The sequence below is a fragment of the Oreochromis niloticus genome, linkage group LG11, assembly GCF_001858045.2.
Source record: "Oreochromis niloticus isolate F11D_XX linkage group LG11, O_niloticus_UMD_NMBU, whole genome shotgun sequence".
NCBI classification, from domain to species: Eukaryota; Metazoa; Chordata; class Actinopteri; order Cichliformes; family Cichlidae; genus Oreochromis; species Oreochromis niloticus.
In genome coordinates, this window is record NC_031976.2 from 19,324,905 (window position 1) to 19,352,652 (window position 27,748).

Here is a 27,748-nt window from a genome sequence, read left to right on the forward strand (position 1 = left end):
TTCACAGGGAGCAGCCTTTGAGTTTTGATGGATTGTGAGAAAGATGAGCTACGTCACTGATTTTTCTGTTTCTCAGATGACTAAGATGGCACAATAAATGGTGAATGTTGGGCGCTCATGAGTAATTGTCTTGTCATGTTCTTAAAACAAACTTATGTACTATACTTGTATGAAATGATCAGATAGACTTTAATGGAATCTGTGGGGTTTTATTTTTTTTTCTGTAAACAACAGAAAATTTATTTAAAGGAATGTAGATATTTAAACCTGAGATCTAAGATAAACCTAACAGGTAGTTTTGCTGAAATGGATGTTAGAAAGCTTAAAAAACAAAACAAAACTTAAGATGTTTAATACACATTTTTCTTTACATCCAGTCAATCAACTCTGATAATTAAAATGAAACTGATTTACAAGTTCACTCAGCTACCTTAAGGAGCTCAGTTAATTAATACACTTAAATCAACTTAGCTAACAAATTATGTTAGTTAAGCTAAAATAGATTCCTAAGTTAAAAGAACTACTAAAGTATTTGAATTAACTAAAAAACCCAAGTCAACTGAACTAGGACAAGAGTTTAAACAATAGATTATTTTAATTTAGCTGAAAGGGTTTTCCCAAGTAAAGATGACAATTAAAGGAGTTGAACTGACTAACAAATCTCAGTCAACTAAACTAAGACGAAAGTTTAGACAACATGTAATTTTTCATTAAGATAACAATTGGTTGTGTTATAAGAACAAACTCTATTTCTTGACTTAACTTAAAATTTTAAGGCAGCCCTTTACCTCATATTTTTAAGTTGAAACAACAAGTTATATTTTACAGTGTGGCAAAAAAAAAGCTTCTTCTTCTTCTTCTTTTTTTTTTTTTTTACATTTTATTGTCATACACAGAAGTCACTGACTAGAAAAACATTTATAGCACAAGTTGATGAATTGTCAATTTATTGTTCATCTTTTACAATAAATTTACAATTAGAAATTCGTAAAATTATTTTTTATATTTATGCTCACCAGTTTTTGTTCTCAATGTTGTTCATGGATTAACCAACATGTAACGTAATCACAGCGACCAGTGTAACGCTTTCATATGATTATTGTAAAAGGGTTTAAAAGATCATCAAATATTCTTTATGATGGACATAAAAACAAAGTCGTTTATTTGACCAGATTTTTGACTTTGTAATTTTCTGATTAGTGACACGTCATGAGTTTATTTTCTATCAGTACTCTATCTATGATCTCAAACTCCAGTGCGCTCCAGTTCAGCACGTTCCCTGGCGTGAAGTTTAGTTCATCCACATAGTTTTGAATTTCACAGGAGGAAAGGATGTGATCCCACAAGTGGACGTCAGACATCATGCCAACGAAAGACTGCTTAAGGTCAAATCCGCCACCGTGGGAATCTTGCTCCTGTAAAGAATGCAGTGTTGAGATACAATAGATTAAAACTACATTGTACATTATAGTACATATAGTACATTATTAGTATATACAGCTCTAAATAAGTATTTATAATTTATCAATAAAACTGTACCTGTCCTAAAATTATTATAACAGGTCCTACGATGTTTGTTCCAGTGCTGACAAATTTCCTAATCGAAGGTAGCCCATTAAACCAAATCTGCACCAGTCCAGACTCAGAGTCCCACGTGGTGCAGATAGAGTGCCACATGTTTGGCTTGTAGTCTCGTCCTCCAAATACAGCTTCCCTGTCCTTGATATCGGACTCAATCTCTTTATTTTTATAATCCCAGAAGATCAGGAAGTCATTGGAATGAACAGGTGTAGCCAGAGAGAACAAAACGTGGTCTCTTTTAAGGTCTGTAAATGATCTGCAGGCATGGCAAAGGACGACTTATTTCACAGTCAGAGATACAGTTGCTTCTTATAGGAAATGTATACATATTCATTGCTACCTGTGACAGAGTGTTAAAGAACTGAAATCCAATCTTGACGCATTCAGCCTCACATGAGCGGTGTTGGATTCCAGTGGGAAAGTGAACATTTTACCAGACAAATCTGAGATGAGAGAAAGAGGAAGACACTTTTCAAGTGGTTTTCCTTTTTTTTATGAAAAAGGAAAATGCAGGAAGTTATGAACACAGAGAAGCATATGCGCGGGGTCCCGCCAACACTCAGATTTAATAAGAAATTAATATGATTAATAAGAAAACTTAAAAGAAGGAAATACTATATTTTTCTCAAAGGTTTTCAATGAGTCAAATTCACATGAAGCCAGAAAGAAACAACATTAAAAATACAAATTTTAAATTTATCTAAACCCTTTTTGTTTCTCAGTCTTGTTACAAAGATTGGCTAGAAATTTTAATAACGTTATTAAAAAACAAAGTATCATTAAAAGTGAATAACAAAATACATGAACATCGTAGAAATCTGCTGTTGTATTCACTTTGTTCAGAAAAAAAACAAAATACCTTGAGGTCTTGCAGCACATGCTGTCAGCATCACCAGTACAGGGAACAGCTTCATCTAATACAAGGCCAAAAATCACAGCACAAATTATACTTAATTATATAAATGGAACTTTTTCGAATTATACTCAAGACTAGTGACACCAGTTTACTGCTTGCTTTGGATTCCTACAATAAACAATAGAGGCGTAAATTATCTACTTCACCTGTATTGCTCATTGTAAAAACAAAAGGAAAGGAAATGAAGTTTTGTATATAGCAGAATGAAGTTTACGTTCTTACACATGCCAGTTTTGAATGTCTCATCTTACCTTGAAATCTGTGTCTGGTACTGTCTGTGCAGCAGTTGTGAATGTTGTGAAAGTTTGAGTTTTATATACTTCTTCCCCATTTCTGACAGTTTGCCTGTGTCAATGTGTTCACTTCCTTCATCCACTTCTTCTTTTTTCCTACCTTTTTCTTTTTTGCTGTAATCTGCAGTATGATGTTAATTCTACAGAGGAGAAAGTCATCTCAGTTTAAACTTTCCTTGGTTTGTACTAATACTCAACTAAACCATGAACTGAGTATCAGCGGGAGACTAATAAGCTTAAAACGTTTGACTAAGTGAAATAAAACAGTGAGATATGAAATTATTATGGAAAATTCTCAAAGTGATGCCTAAGAGTTGTTGCTGATGCTACATTGTATAGCTAACAACACAATAATGCCACATTTTTGGGGGCATATATATTAAAAATCAAATGGTATCCAGGACCACAGCTATTACTTGCTTATATAAGCTACTTGTTTTTTCATCTTCCTCACTGTTAGATGGTGTGATCATGGACAGAAGAGGGATGTCTGCTGTAGATCTCTGTCTTGCTGTTTTATAACATGTCCTTTGTTGGCATTGAGCTGTCATTGGTAAATTCAAAGTTAACTTTGTACATGATAATGAATGGTTATTCTGTATTACACTAAGGCATTTATAATGATAATAATAATGTAATGAACAATGGTACTGATAATAGTTCAATTTTGAACATTCTGTGAAAACTGACATGTATGACATGTACGATAGCTTGAGGACTAAACTTTCTGACACCAAAATATTAGACTAATGATCACATAATTATTTCTGTTGTCAGATTGAAATGGACTTCTCTTGTTGATTTTAAATCTGAGTACCTTCCATTTGATAAGCTAATGTTGTAATTGCTAATGTTTGACTGCCTAAATTGATGTGTTTTAGTGGTTTTTTAATTACATAGCAATAACAAATATGGATGAGGCCAGTGCAGACACTGCTGTTACCTGTCTGTCATCAGTAAAAGCAGGTCTGAGATGTGACGCTGCTCCTCAGAGCTCTCCAATGGCACGAGCAACTGATTGTGACAACAAGGAAGTGGCCAGGGCCAGGGGCTGTACGGCTTTGCAGAATTATAATAACAAAATTGTTGGGCATTACATGCTTTCGATTAGGAATTGATGCCATGGGACAACTTTAAAATTAAAATGTAAAATTATAAAATAGACACACGTGGGGGAAAAAACTTTCCTGCCCAAAGGGTCAGGTGCTTGAGCACCACCTGGGGTCTATCTGTGCATGTGCCTGTTGTTACGGGTCCGAAATTGAGGACGAGAGTAAAACAATGATGGTCCAGAAGAGGTCGATCAAACAATTGATTTTAATGAATACACGCAGCGTGGGGAGACGTACACTGGAAACCATCAGTTGTAAATCCCCGTCCAAAAATACACTTCAGATTGCTTTTATAACATCAGGGTATTATGACGCCCCCTCATGCGTTTACAAGCACATAATTTGCATCTTAAGAACATTATTTGCCTCTTTTACAGACAATGATCAATTTTAAGAGATAAATGCAGACACAGAAGTTCCCCTTTCTGGCATCCTCTTTCAAATATGGTGATGATCTCAGGCCTTTGAGGTCCCCATGGACTTGTCCTCCTCTTTGCGTCACCTGTTGCTAGGCAAACTCAAATGCAACAAGAAGCTGAATACATTCAGGCCTTCACTCAAGCCTGCTTCTTGATTATATGTATTATTACAAATGCTTGTTATGTGGTTTAATGCAATGTTAATTAATACAATGATAATGCCAATAATAAGTATAAGTAGCAGTAAAATATTCCTTATTCCACACACTGACATAAATGATGATGCTTTTATTATCATTATTATTATTATTATTTGATTTTGCATAGTCAACACTACCTGAGACAGACAGTTACAGCACTTAAATCTTGTTTTGTTGTTAACAGCTTCACGTGAGCTGTGTTTGTCTCTTCTGGGAAGGTGAACATTTTCCTTGCCAGGTCTCAAAAAAATTAGAGAAATAAATTAATAACATGATCAGTAACTTTCAGTGATGCTGATAACCAGACCAGATTTCTCACACCTCGTCTTTAATGACATAATACATAAATTTACCTTGAGGAGTGGCAGCACATGTTGTCAGTGTCACCAGTAAAAGCAGCAGCGCCATCTGATACAAATAAAATATAATAATGCAAAACAAACATTGCTCGAATGTTCACCTTTCAACTTTAGTATGGAAATAAGGTTTCTGTCACTTAAGGCATCCTGCTACAATATGTAATATAAGCAGGAGAGTTTTAAAAATTTTGTGTGGAAAGCATTAATTTAATTTGCCATGTCATCTTACCTTGATTTGAGTCTCAGGATGTTGTGTTGCATGAGGCAAGCAAGGGAGTGAGTTTTATAGTGACAGTGTTTGTTGGTGAAAATGGGTCTTCTTCATTGAGGTCATTGACTCTGGGTTTGTCTTGCCCTTAGATCAAGAGCAAAGCATATTTTGTAATATTACCTCTGTAAACAACCACTGGATTTTAAATCAAACAATCAACATGACTGAAGTACAGACTTTGTTTCAAGGGGTTTTTCCAAAGTATTGAATTAACTTTGTAGGAATTTTAATATTTATTTTCTGTACTTTTAGGACTGGCAGCAATGATGCCAGCATCAACAATAGAAGCAACAGTGCCATCTAATACAAAGACACTACTCATATTGCAAATTAAACATTGCTTAGATTTTTAATATTTGACTTAGAAATAAGTTTTCCGTAGCTCAGGGCATCCTGCGACAATGTATAATACAATATTATATATTGTAGAAAAGCTTTATTATCTATATGAGTAGTTTCATGGCCAAATCAGATCTGTTTATTCAATATTTCATGTCAGATTTAACAGATAAAAGATCTGGAGATAATTCAAAGTGTTAAACTTGTAATTTGCTAGCTGTTGAAAGATTATATTATGTTTATGTTTAGAAGTACATTTCATTTAATGTTTTCTTGATGTGTTTGCTCTTTTTTACTAGAGAAGTTACGCTGTGCAAGCTCAACAGGAAGTTACGTTGTGCAAACTCAGCAGGAAGCCTGCACGCTGTGCAAGCTCTGCAGGAAGCCTGCACAGTTGTATGTTATCTCTTCCTGCATGTTTCTAAGACGCAAACATGCTTGAGTATAAATAAAGGCTGACCACAGCTCTCACCCGTGTGAGTCTCCTTCGAGCTCTCACCCATGTGCACGTTAATTTGTAAAACCTGTCTGAGTGTCATTTATTCCAATCTGAGTTGCATTACAGGAAAACTCCTAGCACTAGCTTTTTCTTGCATCTTATGACCATCATCAGGGTGAAAAATAAAATAAACCTGCTGCACACTAAACGCCAAAAGGCCTGGAAGACCATTGTTAAGAAACAACAATCTCAATGAAGCAGATATATTATTTTTAAAGTCTTCAATCAAGCTGCACCTTCCTGAGCGTAAAAACAGAGTTTACAAAATGCTAACAGCTGGTTACACTTGGAACAAAAATGGCTGAGTAGACTTTACCAGAAAACATGTAAAAGAGCATGCACAGGAAACAAATCTTTGGACAGATTTAACCAGATTTAACTTGACTTAATTAGTTTTTCAATTTCCAAAGACAAAACTGATGGCTGGAACATCCACAAACAAGCAGCAACTGAATGTGGCTGTTATAAAGGCCTTGGACAGCATCTAAAGCCAGGAAATACAACATCAGATGATGTTCATGGGTTCTGGATTCCAGACACTAAAGAATTTTCATCCTATTATCATATTAAAACAATCCTATGTTTGATAAATTTCTTTTGAGCCTCTGAAAGTGGGAGACTGTAAATAAAGCTGTAAGTCCTACTTCGGTCACCAGTTGCATTACAGTTCGGTCCAAACTAAAATATCTTACTCACTTTACAGCATTATTGTGTCCTATTTAATTCCAGCCAGTGCTAAGTTACATGTAAGCAATGCAAATTTACTGTTGAATTTTTTTAATTTTTTAATTTTTTAGTGGAAATGCAGAAGATCACTAACACTAAGAATCGGGCCTTCCAGAGGTTCTTTTAAGTTCCCAACAAAAATATATAAGACAAAAATAAATATCAAAATAGAGGTGATTGGTGAGTTGTTTTCTGCCAGAGCTGATATTGTGCAGAGTCATTTACAGATCAAGTCTCTGTACTTTACTTTAATTTTGGACGCATGAAAGGCAGAAGTAGTTTTATTGACTTTTGACAGTTAGTATTTGTTTTATTTGGCTAAAGAACGACCTGCACGGCCAATCAAAAGTCCACGTGAGTGCACGTTTTTCACCATTTTATTATCAAAACACTTGTTTGCTCATGCATGTGCTCCTTGGACTTGTTTACTTACACTCATTGATCATTTGAACATTTGACCATTGGAGAGCATCTAATCAAATCATCTAATCTCCGGCAAGTTTGAACTTAATCTTCTCATTCTTTCACAGTACGATACAAGTAAAAAGTTGAAGGATTTTGTGCACATATTTAATTTGCAGTTCATTTAAAAATCTGAATTTGAATGCAGTGTCAGCAGCTTATGCACTGCAGTGCAGGGTGGCACTTTTTATACTGTGGCTGCTGGTATAAATGGTTCAGTTTTTCATTGCATTCACTGTCTCTTCAACAATGAGACCTCCGGCCACGGTCCACTAATATGGTGTTTATAACACCACACAGTTCTCCTGCTTTTTTTGTGATTGTCCAGTAAAAGTGTTGAAATATCATTCTATTACAGAAGACATACATATGAAATTAATGCATATTGAATAGAATTTAAATCTTATGCTGTAGCTCAGGTGGTAGAGCAGGTCATCTACTGATCGGAAGGTTGGTGGTTGGATTCCTGGCTTCCCCTAGTCTGCATGCCAAATATCCTTGGGCAAGATACTAACCCCAAATTGCTCTCCGATGCATCCATCGAAGTATGTGTGTGAATGTTAGTTAGGAAAAATGTGCTTGTGCAAATGGGTGTGAATGGGTGAATGCACAAGTTGCTTTGAGTGCTCAGAAGAGAAGAAAAGCGCTATATAAGAACCAGTGCATTTACCATTTATGCCGCAACAAACCACATGAACATGAGCAAATGGATCAAATTTTGAATTTGTATTGTATTTGTCAGTGTCTGTTTGTTTGAAGATAAAGTAACAGTTTTCTATGTGTGGTGCTTTGTAAAGGTACCTGTCCTAAGACAATGATAATGGGTCCATTGATGTTGGATCCAGAGCTGGTAAATTTTCTACTTGAGGGGACTCCATCGACCCACAGCTGCATGAGTCCAGAGGTAGAGTCCCACGTGAAACAAATAGAATGCCATGTGTTCAACTTGTAGGCAATCCCTTCAACTGTATTCGACTTGCCCCTGGCCCACAGGTCAAATAAGCCATTTGCAGCTTTCTTGAATATCAGGAAGTTATTGATAGCAGAGGGTGTAGCCAGAGAGAACAAGGAATGGTCTCTATTGAGGTCAGTAAAGGACCTAAAAGCAGTGAAAAATAGATTTTATAGTCTGATATGCGGCAGTTACTTATTTGTTTGTTTAATTCAGTTTGCTTAATTAAAAATACCTGAAACACACGGTTACAGCCTTCAGATCTTGTCTTGATGTAGTCACCCTCACATGAGCTGTGTTGGTTTCTTGTGGGAAGGTGAATATTTTATTTGACAGATCTTTAAAAAAAAATAAATAGAGAAACTGGCAACACCATCGCGCCAAACAGTTCAGTTCAGGAGGCCGACCGTGCGGGCGGCAACGGCGGCGACTCAGGGGAAAGGGATCCGGGGGCCGACCGTGCGGAAGGCAGCGGCGGCGACGTGGAAACAGTTCAGGCGGCCGACCGTGCACACGGCAACGGCGGCGACGTGGAAACAGTTCAGGCGGCCGACCGTGCACACGGCAACGGCGGCGACGTGGAAACAGTTCAGGCGGCCGACCACGCGGAAGGCAGTGGCGGCAACGGAGCCGGTCCGGAGGTCGGCCGCGAAGCCAGCGGTGGCAGCGAATTCTTTCAGGGGGCCGCCCTCGACGGCCATGATGCTGACCCAGAGGCCTGGAAAGCGGCCAACAAAGGCGAGGAGGCACAGGCCGAGCTGGCTCTGATGGCACTGTTGCTACTGCAGGACCAGACGAGGCAGGACCAGATGCTGAAGCCAGACCAGGCGGGGATGAAGACTCTGGGGCTGCTGCAGGCGAGGACGAAGACGAAGCGGAGGCTGGGCTAGCCGGAGCTGATGAGGTGGAGGCTGGACCAGACGAGGCGGAGGCTGAGGCCGAAGCTGGACCAGGCGAAGACAAAGCCGACACAGAGGCTGGGTCAAACGAAGCTGATGACGCTGAAGAGGAGGCCGGGCCAGGCGTGGACGAAGACTCAGAGGCTGCAGCTGGTGTGGTAGCCGGAGGCGGCGGCCTCTCGGACCCTCCAGCGGAGACAGGAGGCTGAACGGGCCCCTCGGACCCCCCAGCGGAGACAGGAGGCTGAACGGGCCCCTCGGACCCCCCAGCGGAGACAGGAGGCTGAACGGGCCCCTCGGACCCCCCAGCGGAGACAGGAGGCTGGCCTTGCTCACCAGAACCCCCAGCGGAGACAAGGAAGGGCTGGCCGTGCTCTCCAGCCAACGTAGCAGGAAGCTGGCTGGGTTCTCCTGAACCCCCACCCGACGTGACTTGAGGCTGGATGGGCTTCTCGGGCCCTCCAGCCGGAGCAGGTGCGGGGCCGGAGGCAATTGGGACCCCTGGCCGTATAGGTAGCTGAATTAGTGCTTGCACTAATTGCTCAGTTACCGGCTGGGCGGTTGACTGAAACAGAAGCTGTAGTGGTGGTCGTGATGATGGTCGTGCTGGGTGTAGTGATGGTTGTTGAACTTGCAACAGAGCGGGTAACCGACTCTCAGCAACTCTTCTCCGGGGAACAGGGACGGGTACTGGGCCTGGCCGAACATCAGCCATCCCCACCTGAAGAACAGATACAGGTCCAGGGAAGAGCTGTGTTCTGGCTGCCTTACCCCTGGGGGCCGGTGTGGGTGCAGGAGCTAGCTGGACCGCCGCTGCTCCCACCCGAGGAGCTGAAACGGGTGCAGGAGTCAGCAGGGTCTCAGTTGCCCCCACCCAGGGAACCAGAACAGGCACCGGCAACGACCGGGCGCCCCCCATCCCCACCCGAGGAGCAGATACGGGTGCAGGGATGAACGGAGCCATAGTCTGCCTGGGAACTGGAACAGGACGCGGAGAGCAGAGCAGAGGAGCTGTAACAGTCACAGGGAAAACCAGGTTTATGGTACCAGACATGGTTCCAGAAAACCGAGACTTATGGCAGGCTGACCTTGGTAAAACTGCTATTCTTAAATTGTCCAGGTTGGCATTAGCAGTCTTAGAAAAGATGAGTTCAGGGGCAGTCACAGGTGCTGGAGAAATCATACAAGTGGTATCTGAAGAAACTGGGTGTGAAGCAACATTAAACACAGTCTAACAAAACGCAGCCTGGGAAGTTGCACACACAGTGTCCAGGGCTACTGGCTGAAAAGCATGGCGCACAGAGTTGTACAGACATGATCGTGGAACCGAAACTTTAACTTGAGCAACCAACTCTGCAGTGTTCAAACCAAGTATTTTTGCCAGCTTGTTAACAGCAGATGACACCTTGTCGCTCTTAACCTGGACAGTCACAGAACGCATAGTCTTGAAGAGTTCACAATGAGCAACACAAACAGTCCTTGAATGAGCATACTCTGGGCTTGTGAAATTTAACTCAGGGGAGGTTATGGAAACATGAGGTTTATCACAGGCAGCCTCAGAATGAACTGGCTGGTGAGCTGCGTAACACATAGGTGAAGCAACACCAACAACAGTCTCATGAGGTGTAGCCTGAACAGCATAGATGGAATTTGGCTGGGAAATGGAACTGTCCCCGTTTAGTTTAGCAGTAGGAGAAATTGTCTTTTGAACAGCATTTTTAATGTCCTGAGTGAGATTATGATTGTCCAAGTCAGAAAATTCCACAACAGATTCACATACGTAATCTACATCTGCAAGCTCACTATTAACTGATCCAAAAACAGGTGGCTCGGAATCAACATAACTTGACTGAGAAGTGAAAACAGAAACCCCAGACTTTTCTGAATGAAACCCAAAAACACCACTCTCAGTTACAGAACACCAAACTTCTTTTGACTCTGAAATAAGGTCATCTGATTCCTGAATTTTCTCAAACTTAGAAGAAACAAAAGAGGGATGATTAGAATGCTCAGAGTCCCGAAAGGCAGCCTCAGAGTCAGCCATCTCAGGATCATCAGTTTCTGTCTTTACAGACTGAGTTAACAGTCAAAAGGTTAACTGACTCTGAATTCACTGGCTCAGAGCTTAAAATCCCCAGTGTGGAAGATGCCGGGTGAAAATTGTTCTGTTCACTCACCATGTCCAGCTTTTCAGAGCAGGAACTGGATTCCGATTGCGGTGAGGGACGGCGACGGCGAGAACGCCGCTTTCTCTTAGAAACAGGAGTGGCAGAGAAAACTGAAGGTGTCGGAGCAACGGTGACTGGCCCCTCATCCTCCGACCACATTCCTGCCAGGCATGAGGCAGGTGAGGGGTGGTCGGAACCAGACGTGAGGAGGGTGACGGTCTCCTCTTCACCCTCCGACCACATCGCTGCTAGGAAAGCAGCGGGAGAGTGACAGTCAGAGCCGGACGGGGATGGAGAAGGGCTCCGCAGCGTCGTCGTCGAAAAACCCTCTCGTTGTAGCAGCCGCTGTTGCGCTACTGAGAGCCCCGTCTGCTGCTGCGATACCGTCACGGCGAGCTTTGTTTGCTGCTGCTGCGGCGGCTGCCTGGCGGAGATCTTTGTCTGCTGTCGCTGAGGCGTGGAATCCCGGGAACAGACGCGGTCTGCCAGCTCACGAGCTTGTAACGCCTCCTTGGCTCGGCTCAGTTCATCAATAAAGCCCTCATAGCAGGAGAGCTTTCGAAGGAAAGGGTTTCCCTCGACTATTGCCCTTATGGCCTTAAGTCCGACAGAAATTGTCCGTGAGTCCGAGGCGTGGGTTATTCGCCTCACCAGACCCTGTACACGGAGAATGTCTTCCTCGCGGGCGGAGCCTGCTGGGTCCATTTCGTGGTTGCGTCGTTCTGTCATGCGGCGGCTGTGTGAAGGCGAGAGAGGACCCAAATGCACGGCTCAGGACACGCGGGGATAACTCAAAAGGCAGGTCTTTATTAATAGGAACATAGACATACAAAACTATACTTAGGAGAAACTAGAGCTGAGGCACTGGGAAGACACGAGGGAATGCACACAACCTAGAGGGACGACGCAACACGGAACAAAGGGATACTCTGACATAAATACACAGAAGGTAATGAGGGAAGTGGGAACACACGGGGAACACAGCTGAGGACAATTACTTATGACAGAGCGGGGAAGACACGAAACTGAAAATACTGACACTAAGATGTGGACCTCAAACACAACACAGAGTACACAGAGATGAACACAGAGAGAGGCAGAGAACAAGAATGAATACACGAGAGGATGAGGAGAACAGAACACAAGGGATGGGAACACGGTATCAGAACAAACACCACAATATAAGCAAGGACACAGGGGGGAATCCAAATACCAAACCAAACAATCCTGTACTGTCACGGTCCTGGGTCGGTGACCCAGTGTTTTGAGTTTCTTGTGTCTCTGAGTTTTGTATTATGATCTTAGTTCCCTTTGTTCCCCCAGTTTATTCCTTAGTCTAGTGTCTTAGTTTGGCTTTCTTGTATATATTTAGTTCTCTGAGTATTTAATAACTGCCCTCTATGTCTCTTTGTTGTTGTTCTGTGTTTCTTAGTTGCTCTGTCTCCCCTAGTCTAGTTTGCGTCTGTGCTTCTTCCTGTTTTACTTTGAAGGTCCATGGTCTGAGTGCCTGCATCTTGGGTCCAACTTCTGCCTGCCACACAGCGTTTCATGACAGAAGGATGATCTAAACTGGGAGTTCATGACATGGCATGACATAACCTGACAAATGAGGAACACACAACTAATGCAGAGGACACAACACTGACAGAGAGAAACACAGTGCTTAAACACACTGAGGGAAAATGAGGGAATAAGACACAGGAGGAGAGCACAGCTGGGAGCAATCAAATCTGACGAGACCAAGGGAAGCGAAACTAGAAACACTGACATGAGATAGGACCTTCAAAGTAAAACAGGAAGCACACGACAGGCACAGACTTGACACTGAGCTAAACCTACGCTGAATACGAAGACACAGGGACAAAACCTAATTTACAAAACAGAGAAGAACTTGAGTGCTAGAAATAAAAAACTAGAAGTCATAAGCCACCACGATGAAATCCAAGATCAAAAATAATAATACAAAAAACTGAAACACCGGGTCACCGACCCAGGACCGTGACATCTATTCCTGCTTTCCTTTTGAATAAGGATGAAGGAGTTGGTATATATATAAAATGGTAAACATGGACACCTCTAATGTTAGTATTTATCAGCACAGTAGGCTACACACTGTTACATTGTTATTAATTTTGGTTGCATATGTTAAATACTTAATAATTAAGACTAGGGATGGGTACCGGTGTCCGGTGCCATGATGGCACCGGTTCTGACATAAACGGTAGTAACCAGACCGAAAAGCAGCGCACATTTCGGTGCTTTATTTCTGTGCTTTTTTCCCCTGAGCCAATTCTAGCCAATCATTTTACGTTTCCGAGGATAGTAGGCGGGTCCAGGTATGTACGTTCTTTTAGAGCAGAGCTACAGATTAAAAATGCCCAAGGCGAACCGATCAAAAGTCTCGCTGTACTTCGCAGCAAAAGATGCAAACTCAGCAGCCTGCAACAAGTGCTTTAAGCTGATACTGTAATACTGTCAAAGGAGGTAACACCTCAAATCTGATGAAACACCTGGCGACGCATAGTGGTTTTTTTTTAAAGCCGAGAAATGCGCCGTGTTTGATAGCTTGCTGTGAGACCTCACACCGAGCACATCTACTGCGGGTGTGGTGCCTGTTATCGGACCCGGAGTTAGCAACATCCCCCAAAAACCCGAAGAGGAGAGTCCTGGCCCCTAGCCCTGTCAGCGTAGCAGAAATGATGAGGATGATGATGGCAGCAGCCGTTCTTCTCTGCGTGAGTAGCTTAATGTTGTTCGTGTGTAATTCACGTTGAGTACGCTAACCATATTATTACATTAATGCATGTAAGGTGAACTAGAAAACAGCGTCGTAGTTACATGCGGCTATCTTCTTGTTTGATGGCAGATACTCCCTTCACCCTGGCCAAAAAGGCTAAGATGACCAAAGAAAAAGGGGAAAACAGTTAAACATGAGAGGTTTTTGGACAAAGTTTGTGTTTTTTTCCATTGTTTAAGCACTGCTTCCAGCCAAGAGTGAGACCATATATGCCCTATAGCTGAAGAAAAGGCTAACATTGTTATCTTTTTACAAAAAAACCCCGAGCTGAACATGAGAGGTTTTTTGGACCAATTTTGTGTTCTCCATTCTTTAAGCACCGGTTTGAGCACCGTTTAAGCACCGGCACCGTTTCAAAAGTACCGGTTTTGCACCGGTATCGGATAAAACCTAAACGATACCCATCCCTAATTAAGACAAATAAAAACAAATAAAGGTACTTTGAGGGACTGCAGTGCACGATGTCAGCATCACCAGTAGAAGCACCAGCAACATCTAATACAAAGACATAGAAACATAACAATTCACATTGTTTAATGGTACTGGTGATACAAACAAATCTTTTGTCACTTTCATCAGCCTTCCACACCACAATACAGGTAAAAAAAACTGAAGGGTTTCTGCACATGCAATACATTTTGTTTCAATATGAAAATCATATCTTACCATACAGTGTCAGGACTCTGTGCAACAGTGCAGGATAGAGCCTTCTATACTCGGGGTCCTATTGTGAATGGTTTGTTTTTTAGCAGTGAAGAATGGTTCCTTTTATACCATGGCTGCTGTTGTAAATGGTTAATTTTTTGTTTCTGTAAATTTCCAAGTTCCTACTTCCCACACGTGTGTTTACAACTTACGCGATTAGATCCGAGGAATCTGAAAACTTCCCCTTCACACCTATAGCGAAGTTTGAATCAACAGTCACTAACATTCATGTCTTTGGGTTATATACATAAGTTAGAGTATGCGGAGTAGAGTGTGTTTTGACAATCCTGTCAATTATAAGTGACACAAAAGTGTGCATTTCATTCTTACAAATGAAACAGAAGAAAAAGGGGTACGTATCAATACATTACACACAAAGCTCAGCTTTGAAAACTCCAAAATATGTAATAAAAAATGCAATATAAGCTTTAAAACCATTTTTATTGTGTAACATATTAGTAGTATAGATTGAAAAAATTCTTTACATTAGGCATAAAATTGGTATTAACAGGTTTGCTTGTCTTCTATCAACACTCTTACTGTTATCTGAAAATCCAGAGCACTCCAGTTCAGCACATTCCCTGGAGTAAAGGTCCGCTCATTCTGGATCTCACAGGGGAAAAGGACGTAGTCCCACATGTGGACATCAGACATCATGCCTACAAACTACTGCGCTTTGTCAAATCCCCCAACAAAGGAGTCCTGTTCCTGAGAAATGGCAGAGAGAAATCGAATGACTTACAATGCAATGATTTAAAAAATATTTTTATACCAATACACATTCACATTAAATGAGCATACAGGGAGTGCAGAATTATTAGGCAAATGAGTATTTTGTCCACATCATCCTCTTCATGCATGTTGTCTTACTCCAAGCTGTATAGGCTCGAAAGCCTACTACCAATTAAGCATATTAGGTGATGTGCATCTCTGTAATGAGAAGGGGTGTGGTCTAATGACATCAACACCCTATATCAGGTGTGCATAATTATTAGGCAACTTCCTTTCCTTTGGCAAAATGGGTCAAAAGAAGGACTTGACAGGCTCAGAAAAGTCAAAAATAGTGAGATATCTTGCAGAGGGATGCAGCAGTCCTAAAATTGCAAAGCTTCTGAAGCGTGATCATCGAACAATCAAGCGTTTCATTCAAAATAGTCAACAGGGTCGCAAGAAGCGTGTAGAAAAACCAAGGCGCAAAATAACTGCCCATGAACTGAGAAAAGTCAAGCGTGCAGCTGCCAAGATGCCACTTGCCACCAGTTTGGCCATATTTCAGAGCTGCAACATCACTGGAGTGCCCAAAAGCACAAGGTGTGTGTTAGAGTGAATTGTTAAATGTTCGTCATTTTTATTCTTACCATTTGTACTTTAACTGTGTGTTGAAAGGAATTCTTTTGTTCTCCCCTCCTCAGATTCTCGAGGTTCTGGGTGAGGGGCTATAGTGTTTTATTGCAGATACATCCTATCTGGAAGATCTGCTTCTTTTGATGTGGTAAAACTTCCTGCCCTTTGTATGGCTTTACTGTGTTATCTAGGGTGAACCATAGATTGGGTGTGGGGAGGTTACCCTCTTTATGACCTAGGATGTTGTTCCTGCTTTATGACCCTTTTGGTCAGCAGCTCACACACACACACACACACACACACACACACACACACACACACACACACACACGCACTTACAAAACCACAGGCAGGGTATTCCTTGTTCACATGTGTACCGTTATATGTTAATGACCCTATGCATATTCAAGTAACCACAATAAAAGGAGTGCTATGGGGAACCTGGCTGAGAGTCTGACGGAGGTCAAGTAGGTGGAACGACACTTGGCTCCAGGCAGGCCTCCCTCATGCATGAGTAACCCAAAGGACTTTGCCTACTTCGTGTCTTGCTTGCTGTGTAACCACATTGCCTTTAACGTTCCAGCGAATAGGTTTAAGCTATAAACCTATCAGTGTGCAATACTCAGAGACATGGCCAAGGTAAGAAAGGCTGAAAGACGACCACCACTGAACAAGACACACAAGCTGAAACGTCAAGACTGGGCCAAGAAATATCTCAAGACTGATTTTTCTAAGGTTTTATGGACTGATGAAATGAGAGTGAGTCTTGATGGGCCAGATGGATGGGCCCGTGGCTGGATTGGTAAAGGGCAGAGAGCTCCAGTCCGACTCAGACGCCAGCAAGGTGGAGGTGGAGTACTGGTTTGGGCTGGTATCATCAAAGATGAGCTTGTGGGGCCTTTTCGGGTTGAGGATGGAGTCAAGCTCAACTCCCAGTCCTACTGCCAGTTTCTGGAAGACAGCTTCTTCAAGCAGTGGTACAGGAAGACGTCTGCATCCTTCAAGAAAAACATGATTTTCATGCAGGACAATGCTCCATCACACGCGTCCAAGTACTCCACAGCGTGGCTGGCAAGAAAGGGTATAAAAGAAGAAAAACTAATGACATGGCCTCCTTGTTCACCTGATCTGAACCCCATTGAGAACCTGTGGTCCATCATCAAATGTGAGATTTACAAGGAGGGAAAACAGTACACCTCTCTGAACAGTGTCTGGGAGGCTGTGGTTGCTGCTGCATGCAATGTTGATGGTGAACAGATCAAAACACTGACAGAATCCATGGATGGCAGGCTTTTGAGTGTCCTTGCAAAGAAAGGTGGCTATATTGGTCGCTGATTTGTTTGTGTTTTGTTTTTGAATGTCAGAAATGTATATTTGTGAATGTGGAGATGTTATATTGGTTTCACTGGTAAAAATAAATAATTGAAATGGGTATATATTTGTTTTTTGTTAAGTTGCCTAGTAATTATGCACAGTAATAGTCACCTGCACACACAGATATCCCCCTAAAATAGCTAAAACTAAAAACTACTTCCAAAAACATTCAGCTTTGATATTAATGAGTTTTTTGGGTTCATTGAGAACATGGTTGTTGTTCAATAATAAAATTATTCCTCAAAAATACAACTTGCCTAATAATTCTGCACTCCCTGTATTTGGAAAACACATTATAGAAATTCTCTGACATTTTGAAATATTTTGATAACATTAATAATATTGTTTGTCCTGGATAAGTAGTCTGAGCCAGCTTAGCATAGTACACAAAATGGAAATGGTGAAATCCAATCAATGTTCATTCCAAAAGTGCTAAAACCAAACTGGAATAAATGCTGCTTCACGACGTCAGCCTTATTCCTGGAGGCTAAGACACAGTCTAGTACATATCTCTGTTTGTTAAATAGCGAATTGTGTTTTTCACTTTCATTATTTTCCTTGAACATGACGTGAACTTTTGATGCACTAGTAAGTTGGTTACAGATCCAGAGCTTTGGACTGACACTAGCCAGTTTCCCCATTGCTCTGTGCTAAGCTATGCTAACATAATTAACCTCTCAGACCAAATCCCTGAACTTTGTCTTTGTGAGTCAATCCAGAGGTACCATTCCAGGTGGAACAAATAGAGTTGCACGTGTTCAGCTTGTAGTCTTGCAATGGAAATTCAGCTTCTTTGTCCCTGACCCACAAATAAAGCAAATCACCTTCAGCTTGTTTCATCAACAGAAAGTCATTGAAAGCAGACGCCGTTGCCAAAGAGAAAATTAAGTGGATTCTTCTGAGGTCTGTAAAGGACCTGTAAGGAACTAAAAGACATTGAGATACATAATCCTGTTTTTGTTATCATTATTATGATTATTGTTGCTATTTCATTTTGCATATTTACCTCTACCTGAGACAGACAGTTACAGCACTTAAGTCTTGTTTTGTTGTTAACAGCTTCACATGAGCTGTGTCTGTCTCTTCTGGGAAAGTGAACATTTTCCTTGCTAGATCTTACAAAATTGAAAGAAACACGTTATTAACATAACCAGTAACTTTCAGTGATGCTGATAAACAGATCACAGTTTCTTGAGCCTGGTGACATAATGACATAATAAATCAACTTTTTGGAGAAACTGGACTAAACTTAGGAATTACACTCAATGGAAGAAGAAGGAAATTGGCTGATTGAGAAATTGTTTGGTTGATTTTTCTTGTTTGATTGTTTGTAAAAACTTGATTTATTACCCCGTTAAATGTAATGACATACATCAAGTTATTTCAGATAACACATGGAAATTTCATTTAATTCTAGAGGAATTATGCCCCTATTGCCATATTATGCTACGTTATTAGTTTTGTGCAGCTCACCAGTCCATCACATAGAGACAACCATTTGCACTCACATTCATGGGCAATTTGGAATCACCAATTAACCTAACTCTAATAACTGCATGATTTTTAACTGTGGGTAGAATCCCAGCTTCTACCCAGGGATTCTACCCAGGGGTTTTCCCTGGGTAGAATCCCTGGGTTCTTCCTGGGTAGAAGGTTCTCCCCAGGTATTCTGGAGATTGCAGATTTGAACCCCGTGCGGTGTCATGAGATTTAACATTGCTATATTATTGACTCACTTCACTCGAACATAATATGAACAATTTAATACACCCTCTCTGCATATCATGTAGTTTCTACACCATATAGTTACACTTCACTTTAAAGCATGAGGGAATTGTGTTGAATACATGCAAGATGCTTATATAAATCCAAGAGATGGCCAATTCCTCTTTTTCAGTGTATAGTGAAAACAGTAGACAAAATAATTAACATGAGTAGTGAACACATTTTAATCCTCAAATTCTAGTTATAATCCACAATTTCTATTTGTTTTGTTTTGTTTTGTTCTTTACTTTGAGGTGCAGCAGCACATGATGTCAGCATCACCAGTAAAAGCAACAGCGCCATCTGATACAGGGAAAACACATAATCAAACATTGTTCAAACTTTCACCACTTAAATTAGAAACAAGGTCTCTGTCACTTAAGGCATCCTGCAGAAATACAGGCAGGAAAGTTTAAAAGTTTTTGTGTCGAAGGTATTAATTTTAATTTAATTTGCCGTAAATAGGGTGTATTACCTTGAAGTCATTGTTAGGATGTTGTGTGCTACAGAGAGGGATTGTGTGTTTTATACTGATGCTGTTTGTTTGTTCTTTATTATGGTCACTGCATCTGTGTTTGTCTTTCCTTCCACTTTTGTTAAATGACACATTTTGTAATATTACCTTTGTACACAGTGGATTTGAAATCAGACAGTCAACAAGTGATTGAAGTGCAGACTTTTAGCTTTAATTAAATGGGTCTGAAAAAAATATTGCATTGGCTTTTTAGGAATTTCAGCTATTTTGATACATAATCTTCTATTTTCAGTGACTCAAAAGTAACGTTGTGTAAATTGACTGACAAGTATTTGATAGCAAAGTGTGGTCTGTTCCCTCATTATTTCATGTCAAATTAAGCAAATAAAAGATCTAAAGTTCACTCAGTTACTCTGGTAACTTCCTTGCATCTGCACGGCATCATCAGGATGAAAAACTAAAATAAAAGTAGTGCACTAGCCAGCTCAGAAACATTAAAAGGCCTGTTACACCACATACAGAGACAACTATACGGATGATTAAATTCCTTGATAATATAAAAAAACCCTTCACAACCTCCACCCAACTCAAAAACACTCTCAAGGAGGTAGACATATAACTGTGATCTGCATGTCCTTGGACTGTGTATGGAAGCTGGAGCACCCAAAGAGAGCCCATGATCATATATAGAGTTATATTATAAATGCTACGAAAGTGTGTAAAGCAGAGAAAATTACAGACCAATGAGGTTTATATTATACAACACTCAGCAATATGTTACATTATAGACATAAAGAGGAAGTGCAATGACATCGTGTTCTTCTCATCTAGGGATTCAAAAACAAGAAAAAAAATCAACACATTAGTTGCATTGTCCAGTAGAGCATGACACTTGAGAATGCCCTGCCTAAAATGGATGGTAAAGAAAGGAGAACCATCCTTATTCTATTCTATTGTATTCTTATTCTGACATCTTAGCAATGGCTATCTTGCTGCAACTCATCCTGTCAAACCTGCAAACCACAGGTACATAATTTCATTAGGGATTAATAAAGTATGCTGATTCTGATGCTGATTCTGATTGAAACTGAGACTTGCTTACTACGACCACTATTAAGCTGTGCTTGAAGCTGTTGTCCTGTCAGCCACCTATAACGCAAGCAGTTAATTCTTAGAAACTTGTCCTCTGATTCAGTTTTGGGTTTGGGTCTGCCAGATCTTGACTTTCGCAGTGACGCAGCTGGTTTGGAGGCTGACAGCGTGGAAAGCTTGGCTGTGACCCAAGAATCACAAGCGGCTTGGCAGGTGGCCAGTGCGCAGGACCAGACGAGGCAGGACCAGACGGCGTGCTGACCTTTGGTGAAAACGACGTTGGTCCCTCCGGCGCACTGACCTCTAGGTCCCAGCAGCCTGCAGTCTGCTCCCTCTGCATATCCGCAAGCCCAGCCACCACCCAGGCCAGCGCCTCCACTGGCGGGGTCCGTTGTGTTTGCGCCATGCCACCTTCTGGGTTTCGACACAACTGTAACAATGACGGACCCGATACTGCAGTTTTACTGGGTTTTTATTCACTCTGCTTGCTTACTGGGCAACTTTCCTCCACTTACCTTTGTACCATTTCAAGCTATTTGAATTTCAATAAATAACTGGAAAAATTGGGATGTTCTATAACTTTTCACTGGTAGTCAACTTACCTCGATCTCTTTGTGCTTTAGGTACCTTCCACGCCACTGGTCCTGTCTACAGCTGAGCTTGTCTTTTGGATGTTGGTCAAACTCTCACTGGATTCACGTCATCCGCTCCTCGCTCTGTTTCCCTGGAAGGAAATCTGTACCACACCCACCTGCTTGCCCTCCTGTCACCGATGTTCACAGGGAGTTCTGGAACTCAGGTCAGCCCTTCATCACTGCTCTGAACTCGCCAGTCAGACCTTCACCTGCCTGTCCAAGCTTAAATACTCTGCCTGCAAAGTAGTGCATTAACGATCTTTTCCCTCCTGGATGAGTTTTGTGAACCTGCTAACTGTCATCTTCTCTATTCTCACTGTACCTCACTAGATCACCACGCCACAAGCCACGCCCTGTGCTCACCACTCTTTGCCCATGCCACTTTAGACAAATCCCTTGTCAAGTTTACCTCTGTGTTTTTGGTTCAAGAATAAAGTTTGTGTGAGTTTTAATGTCATAGTAATTTGGGGCCTTTAATTATTTCTTTAATATTTTCTTCTTTTTTTTTTTTAAGCGAAAAATACATTTTTAATGACTTAAAAAAAACAATTGGGGGCACAAGACTGAAATTATTTTTTATCTTTTTTGAATAACAGTTTTCAAATTTTCAAGGCTAGATGTCGGGGGTTTCGGAAGGTTATTCTGTGTTAGCCTGCCTTATTCATTTCAAATAAGTTTGGATTTATCTTTGAGATTGTTGCCTTGCTGGAACTACCAACTGTGTACAAGTTTTAAGCATCCACCTGTCGATCTGAGGTGATTGTGGCTTTCTCCATTTTATGAATGTGTTGTTCTCTTATTAACAGTGACTTGAGCTAGGTAAGCTAAGAGCCCAGCAGCTTTCTTTTCTGATGGTTTGCGTATGTGCATTGTGGACAAACCTCTGGTCTTTCACGGTAAACTGAGGGAAGTCCAGCATGCTTGATATTGATAGTTAACGATGTAGCACTGTGCTCTAGCTTTTTAATCCAGCTAGTTTTATTTATTATTCCCATATTTATTTATTTTTTAAATCAAGATTTAGGTCTGTTTCTGTGAGCTTGTGTACAAGTGTTTTTTAGAGCTACGTGGTCCTTACAGGAGAACCATTACAAATGCCATTTATAGAATATAAACATTAAACAGAAAATAAAATATTTCAAATGAGCTGAGCCTTAAAATATACAGCAGTATTAATCCATTTAATACTAATGGGGAACATTTATCTCTAAAATAAATTTTCTATCATTGCCTTTCTGTAAAAGTCTGTACTGTATGCCATTGTTATAATTTCAAATTATTCCTATATTGTGACAGTATCAGTTAAGGTAAATTCATAAATAACATTATATGTATTTTTGTCAGCAGAGGATTTGATATGGTTACCGTATGGATAATAAAAAACCCAAAGCCAGCATTAGGAGGCTTGTCCATACTTGACCAACAGCAGGCTATGTCGTATATATTTCTGATGGTCATACATAGTTCTATCAAACTTTATCAATTTGCACAACACTGAAAAACTGAAAAAGTCATGATGAGCATGTAAAGACTACTGCTGTGCTCAGAAGTCGAACAGTAGTATTTAGAACAATATGAAAATCAAAGAATGGTGTTTATCTTAGAAAGCAAAAAAACCCCAAAAAACAAAAAACAAAAACAAACAGAAGTATTGCAACAAACTTTTTAGCATTTTTTATTTGGCAACAGAGTATACGATAACAAATTTTTATTTTTTAAACCTTATCCTTTTGATTGGACATAAAATTACATAAAACTCTTTTAACTGTGCAACACATATTAACTATGTGCCAAAATTATCAACAGATCCTTTGCTTGTCTTCTATCAACACTCTTCCTGTTATCTGAAAATCCAGAGCATTCCAGTTCAGCACATTCCCCAGAGTGAAGCTCAGCTCATCGGAGTAGTTCTGGATCTCACAGGAAGACATGGTGTAGTCCCACATGTGGACATCGGATATCATGCCAATAAAAGACTGATTAATATCAAATCCTCCACCATAGGAATCCTGTTCCTGAGAAATGCCAAAGAGTTGAATTAACAGTTGCATTGCACTGTTACGTATTTTTTTTCTGACTGACACAAAGTCACAAATAAGAAGAATGAGTATATTTGGAAAACATATTAAATAAATGCTGAGACATTTAGAAACATTTTAATTATATAACATAATAACAATATTGTTTGTCCAAGATAAGTAGTCTGAGTCACCTTAGCATAGTACATAAAATAGAAATGGGGAAATCCAAAGCAATGCTGATCCCAAAAATACTAAAACCAAACCAGGAAAAATGCTTCACTAGAAGTTTGGAGCTGCACTCCTTATGGATATCAGCACAGGTTCCAGACAAGTATTGTCAGGTCTTATACTCTTTTTGTTAAAGCTAAAATTGTGGTTTTCACTTTAATTCTTGTCTTTAATATAAAGTGAACTTGAAGCACAAGTATGTTGGTTACAGATCCAGAGCTTCAGCCTGTTTCTCCATCGCTCTCTGCTAAGCTAACATAATTAACCTCTCAGACCAAATCACTGTACTTTATCTAATATAAGCAACTAGTGTGTACCAGTCACAGTGGTGTTTGAACTGTACCTGTCCTAAAACAATAGACATGGGTCCAATGATGTTGGATCCAGAGCTGACGAATTTCCTGCTGGAAGGCTTTCCATTTACCCACAGCTGAATTAGTCCAGAGGTAGCATCCCAAGTGGAACAAATCGCATTCCACGTGTTCAGCTTGTAGTCTTGCAATGCAAATTCAGCTTTTTTGTCCCTGGCCCACAGATCAAACAAATCACTTGCATCTAGTTTGAATATCAGAAAGTCATTGGAAGTAAGCGATGTTGCCAAAGAGAAAACAGGGTGGCCTCTTCTGAGGTCTGTAAAGGATCTGCAAGCAATGATAAGACACTGACATACATGATGATGTTTTTATTATCATTATTATTATTATTTGATTTTGCATATTCAACACTACCTGAGACAGACAGTTAAAGCACTTAAATCTTGTTTTGTTGTTAAAAGCTTCACGTGAGCTGTATTTGTTGCTTCTGGGAAGGTGAACATTTTCCTTGCCAGGTCTTAAAGGAATTAGAGAAATAAATTAATAACATGATCAGTAACTTTCAGTGATGCTGATAACCAGACCAGATTTCTCACACCTAGTCTTTAATGACATAATACATAAATTTACCTTGTGGAGTGGCAGCACACGATGCCAGCGTCACCAGTAAAAGCAGCAGCGCCATCTGATACAAAGAAAATACAATAATGCAAAACAAACACTGCTCAAATTTTCACCTTTCAACTTTAGTGTGGAAATAATCAGGGGTGCACATAAGTGGTCCGCAGGTGCGCATTTGCTGTCAAAATAAAAGACGCGCACCAGATAAGAAGTTGCAACACGTGTTTGCATACATATAAAAGGCTCTGTTTTTGTCTGCTAGAGTATGATTTTCACGGCATATTTTGCACCACATCTCTGCGCGTTCATCATTTGTTTGAAGCCAGCTCACCTCCTGCAACCACTTTTCCGAGAATACGCGCTTCTTTTGCAGTTCGGACTCCTTCTGACATTTCTTTGGAGGTGGAGGAACACCAAAGTAATTGCTTAAAGGAGCTTGCTTCTTCGACATCTTTAAGAGTTATGTACGCAAATGCGCCTTGCAACTTCTTGTCTGGTGCGCATCTTTTATTTTGACAGTGAATGCGCACCTGTGGACCACTTATGTGCACCTCTGGAAATAAGGTGTCTGTCACTTAAGGCAACCTGCTACAATATATAATACAGGCAGAAGTGGAAAGCATTAATTTAATTTGCCATGTATATCATGTCTTACCTTGATTTGAGTCTCAGGATGTTGTGTTGCATGAGGCAAGCAAGGGAGTGAGTTTTATAGTGACAGTGTTTGTTGGTGAAAATGGGTCTTCTTCATTGAGGTCATTGACTCTGGGTTTGTCCTGCCCTTAGATCAAGAACAAAGCATCTTTTGTAATATTACCTCTGTAAACAACCACTGGATTTTAAATCAAACAATCAACATGACTGGAGTACAGACTTTGATACAAGGGGTTTTTCCAAAGTGTTGCATTAACTTTGTAGGAATTTTAACCATTCTGATTGATTGCCCCACAATTTTAACTTAAAACTAACAGGACAACTGACTGAAAGGCAGTTTCATAGCAATGTGAGGTCTGTTGGGTTGGTATTTTATGAAAATATCCAAAAGTTGATTCTGTTCATCTGGACGTAGCGTTTTGTGGGAGAAACGTTTCGTCACTCATCCAAGTGACTTCTTCAGTCTCAGCTGACTGCAGGTTTCCCCAAATCTTATAAACAGTAAATTTGTATAATGACTGAAACCAGCCCACTGAAGGAACAATGGGCTGGGAGGTCAGTTCCTTAATCATAATTATGCAAATTCTCATGACCATTGATCAAGGACCACTGACCAAAACCCACTGATCAATGGCCATGAGTACCATTCACAGAGAGTTGGGGAATGGCTACAATCACTGCCCCCCTTTTCCCTGTTCATGCCCTATCGGCCGCCCTGGCTAAACTTTGCTAGATCCGCCCCTGCACAGTTACCAGCCGTCAACTACGTAGAAAAGGATCCTGGTGTAGAACGTAATATTAAATAAATTCTAACAACAGCTTATCAAGCTTAAACGTGCTGCTGTTGTTCAGCCGCTGGTTTCCTCTTTCTGGTGCAAAGTGGGCCAAAAACAAAGAAGAGAGACGGACTCGCGACAGAAAAGCCGATCAGCTGATCATTAAGCAGTTTCATGAAGTAGCACCAGAGAGGGAGAGAGAGAGGCAGTCGCTCCATATATCGGTTGTTAAGCTTAACATGGGAACGCTTTACAAACATTCAGAGATGAAGTTACACACTTGCTTTACTTCTCTCTGGGATAACTTCCTCGGAGATGAAATGCTGGTTTGGTAGCGAGGCAACAAATACACACAGCTGCTCTATCACGTGAGGCACACTGCTCCGACGTGCAACGGTTATGAGCCGAGTTACGCAGTGTCGCGAGTTTTGTCAGGTGCTTTTTTGATGTTTAATGGATCGGATTACATTTTTTATTTCTGGCCGATATCCGATCCAGTAATTTAGGTCAGTATCGGACCGATACCGATATGTAATATCGGATCGGTCCATCTCTAGTTCTCATTAGGCTGAAAGTCTCAAATTTTCTCAACCAATTGTAAGTCGTAGAACAACTTGCTACCACAGAACAGCAGACCCGTAACACTTAATAGACATTTTGATATACCATGTCATTTACTCATTGAATACTATATAGTTTGCATTTTTGTGAAGGAAAAAAAGGTGTTACATGTAAAATCCATCAGTTTACTGCACTCGGTGACCTATTGCGCTCGACTGCACTGGGATTTATGAAAGCTACAGTAAAAATAACCTATTACGATGTCATTCTGAAACATGTGGGTCACATTTTCAAGTCTGTGAAAGGATGCTTCACATGACGTTGTGTATTTACTGCTCTAATTATAATGGCTGAGAAGAGGTCTCTTCTCCAATGAAAAGTGAATTCCATAGTCCTCTTTCTATGCTACTATAAAGCTTCAGAAGTCTGAGTTAGTCAGATTAAATTGATATTTTCTAAAATTCCTTTCCCTCCTTTGTATGACCATAGACAGTGAGTCCAAAAGTGCCCCATTGAAAGATATCCTGTTATTTTGTCTAACTGAGATCTCTTTATGGCCACTATGGGCAAGAGGAAGCAGCTGGAGTAGCAATATTACTTTAAAACAATATTACTTTAAAGCATTGAACTGAGTATTATCTATCCTGTGAAACAAAAGTAGTTCAGTGTACTTTTGCTTTAGTGAGGACTTGGCTGTATTTTTTCCTCCTTTCTAGACACACAAATGAGTTGTGTTGTTGTCATATCTCAGTCTAAAACAGTCTATAGAAGTATATGATAGAAGTATCTTTAATATTTAGATGCATGTCTTCTCTGAAACATTAAACGTTTTAACAGCTGTTCTACCAAAAACATTAATCTAATGTATCATCTCTTCCGTCACAATATGGAAATGTTTTTGACCAACCTCCGTTTATCAGTAACTTCGTCCTCGTGAGCTGCCAAAATTCCCGCTAATCCACTCTGATTTTTATGTTTGCCAAAGCTTCATTATCTCTGACATGCCTTTGGACATTGGACTTGTTTACTTAGCCTGATGAGCTCCTTGTTAGTGCACAACAAGTCAGTTGTGCAAGTCAGCAAATTCATGGAGCAACCAAAAGTCAAAATACAGTCTATAAGACAATAGATATACAATTATGGAGAACCTGTATAATTTATCTATTGCTGTTGCTGTATGAGACATGGGTT

General features: G+C 40.6%; 3 protein-coding genes and 1 long non-coding RNA gene across 4 annotated transcripts in view; all 4 read right to left on the reverse strand.

Moving 5' to 3' along the window:
* Nucleotides 1-917: 917 nt before the first annotated feature.
* LOC100711589 (serum amyloid P-component) overlaps nucleotides 918-27,748 on the reverse strand; it is a 30,964-nt gene continuing 4,133 nt past the window's right edge. The window contains exon 6 of the mRNA XM_019364593.2: nucleotides 918-1,169. The gene's annotated coding sequence lies outside the window, so the exon portion shown is untranslated. The remainder of the gene's footprint in view (nucleotides 1,170-27,748) is intronic.
* On the reverse strand, nucleotides 931-2,870 carry LOC100701841 (mucosal pentraxin). The gene is made up of 5 exons (XM_003450877.5): nucleotides 2,749-2,870; nucleotides 2,441-2,495; nucleotides 1,922-2,024; nucleotides 1,540-1,837; nucleotides 931-1,415 (listed from the first exon to the last, which is right to left on the reverse strand). The coding sequence occupies exons 2-5, from the start codon at nucleotides 2,493-2,495 to the stop codon at nucleotides 1,197-1,199; spliced, it is 675 nt and encodes a 224-aa protein (XP_003450925.2). The 5' UTR covers nucleotides 2,749-2,870; the 3' UTR covers nucleotides 931-1,196.
* Nucleotides 4,686-11,742, reverse strand: LOC106098648 (basic proline-rich protein). The gene is made up of 5 exons (XR_003222059.1): nucleotides 8,365-11,742; nucleotides 7,979-8,276; nucleotides 5,110-5,235; nucleotides 4,875-4,929; nucleotides 4,686-4,761 (listed from the first exon to the last, which is right to left on the reverse strand). It is a non-coding gene; the product is annotated as a basic proline-rich protein (long non-coding RNA).
* On the reverse strand, nucleotides 23,032-27,553 carry LOC100692819 (serum amyloid P-component). Its single transcript, XM_003451010.5, has 6 exons — nucleotides 27,465-27,553; nucleotides 25,222-25,347; nucleotides 24,576-24,630; nucleotides 24,360-24,462; nucleotides 23,975-24,272; nucleotides 23,032-23,397 (listed from the first exon to the last, which is right to left on the reverse strand). Exons 3-6 carry the CDS (start codon nucleotides 24,628-24,630, stop codon nucleotides 23,182-23,184), a joined length of 672 nt encoding a protein of 223 aa, XP_003451058.1. The 5' UTR covers nucleotides 25,222-25,347; nucleotides 27,465-27,553; the 3' UTR covers nucleotides 23,032-23,181.

Coding starts and splice junctions, on each gene's coding strand:
- LOC100701841 (XM_003450877.5), bottom strand. CDS start 2,495: ATGAAGCTGTTCCCTGTACTGGTGATGCTGACAGCATGTGCTGCAAGA. Junction 1,838..1,921: donor TCTTTAACACTCTGTCACAG/GTAGCAATGAAT, acceptor CCATGCCTGCAG/ATCATTTACAGACCTTAAAA. Junction 1,416..1,539: donor TTATAATAATTTTAGGACAG/GTACAGTTTTAT, acceptor CATTCTTTACAG/GAGCAAGATTCCCACGGTGG.
- LOC100692819 (XM_003451010.5), bottom strand. CDS start 24,630: ATGGCGCTGCTGCTTTTACTGGTGACGCTGGCATCGTGTGCTGCCACT. Junction 24,463..24,575: donor GTGTGCTGCCACTCCACAAG/GTAAATTTATGT, acceptor AATTCCTTTAAG/ACCTGGCAAGGAAAATGTTC. Junction 24,273..24,359: donor GCTTTAACTGTCTGTCTCAG/GTAGTGTTGAAT, acceptor CATTGCTTGCAG/ATCCTTTACAGACCTCAGAA.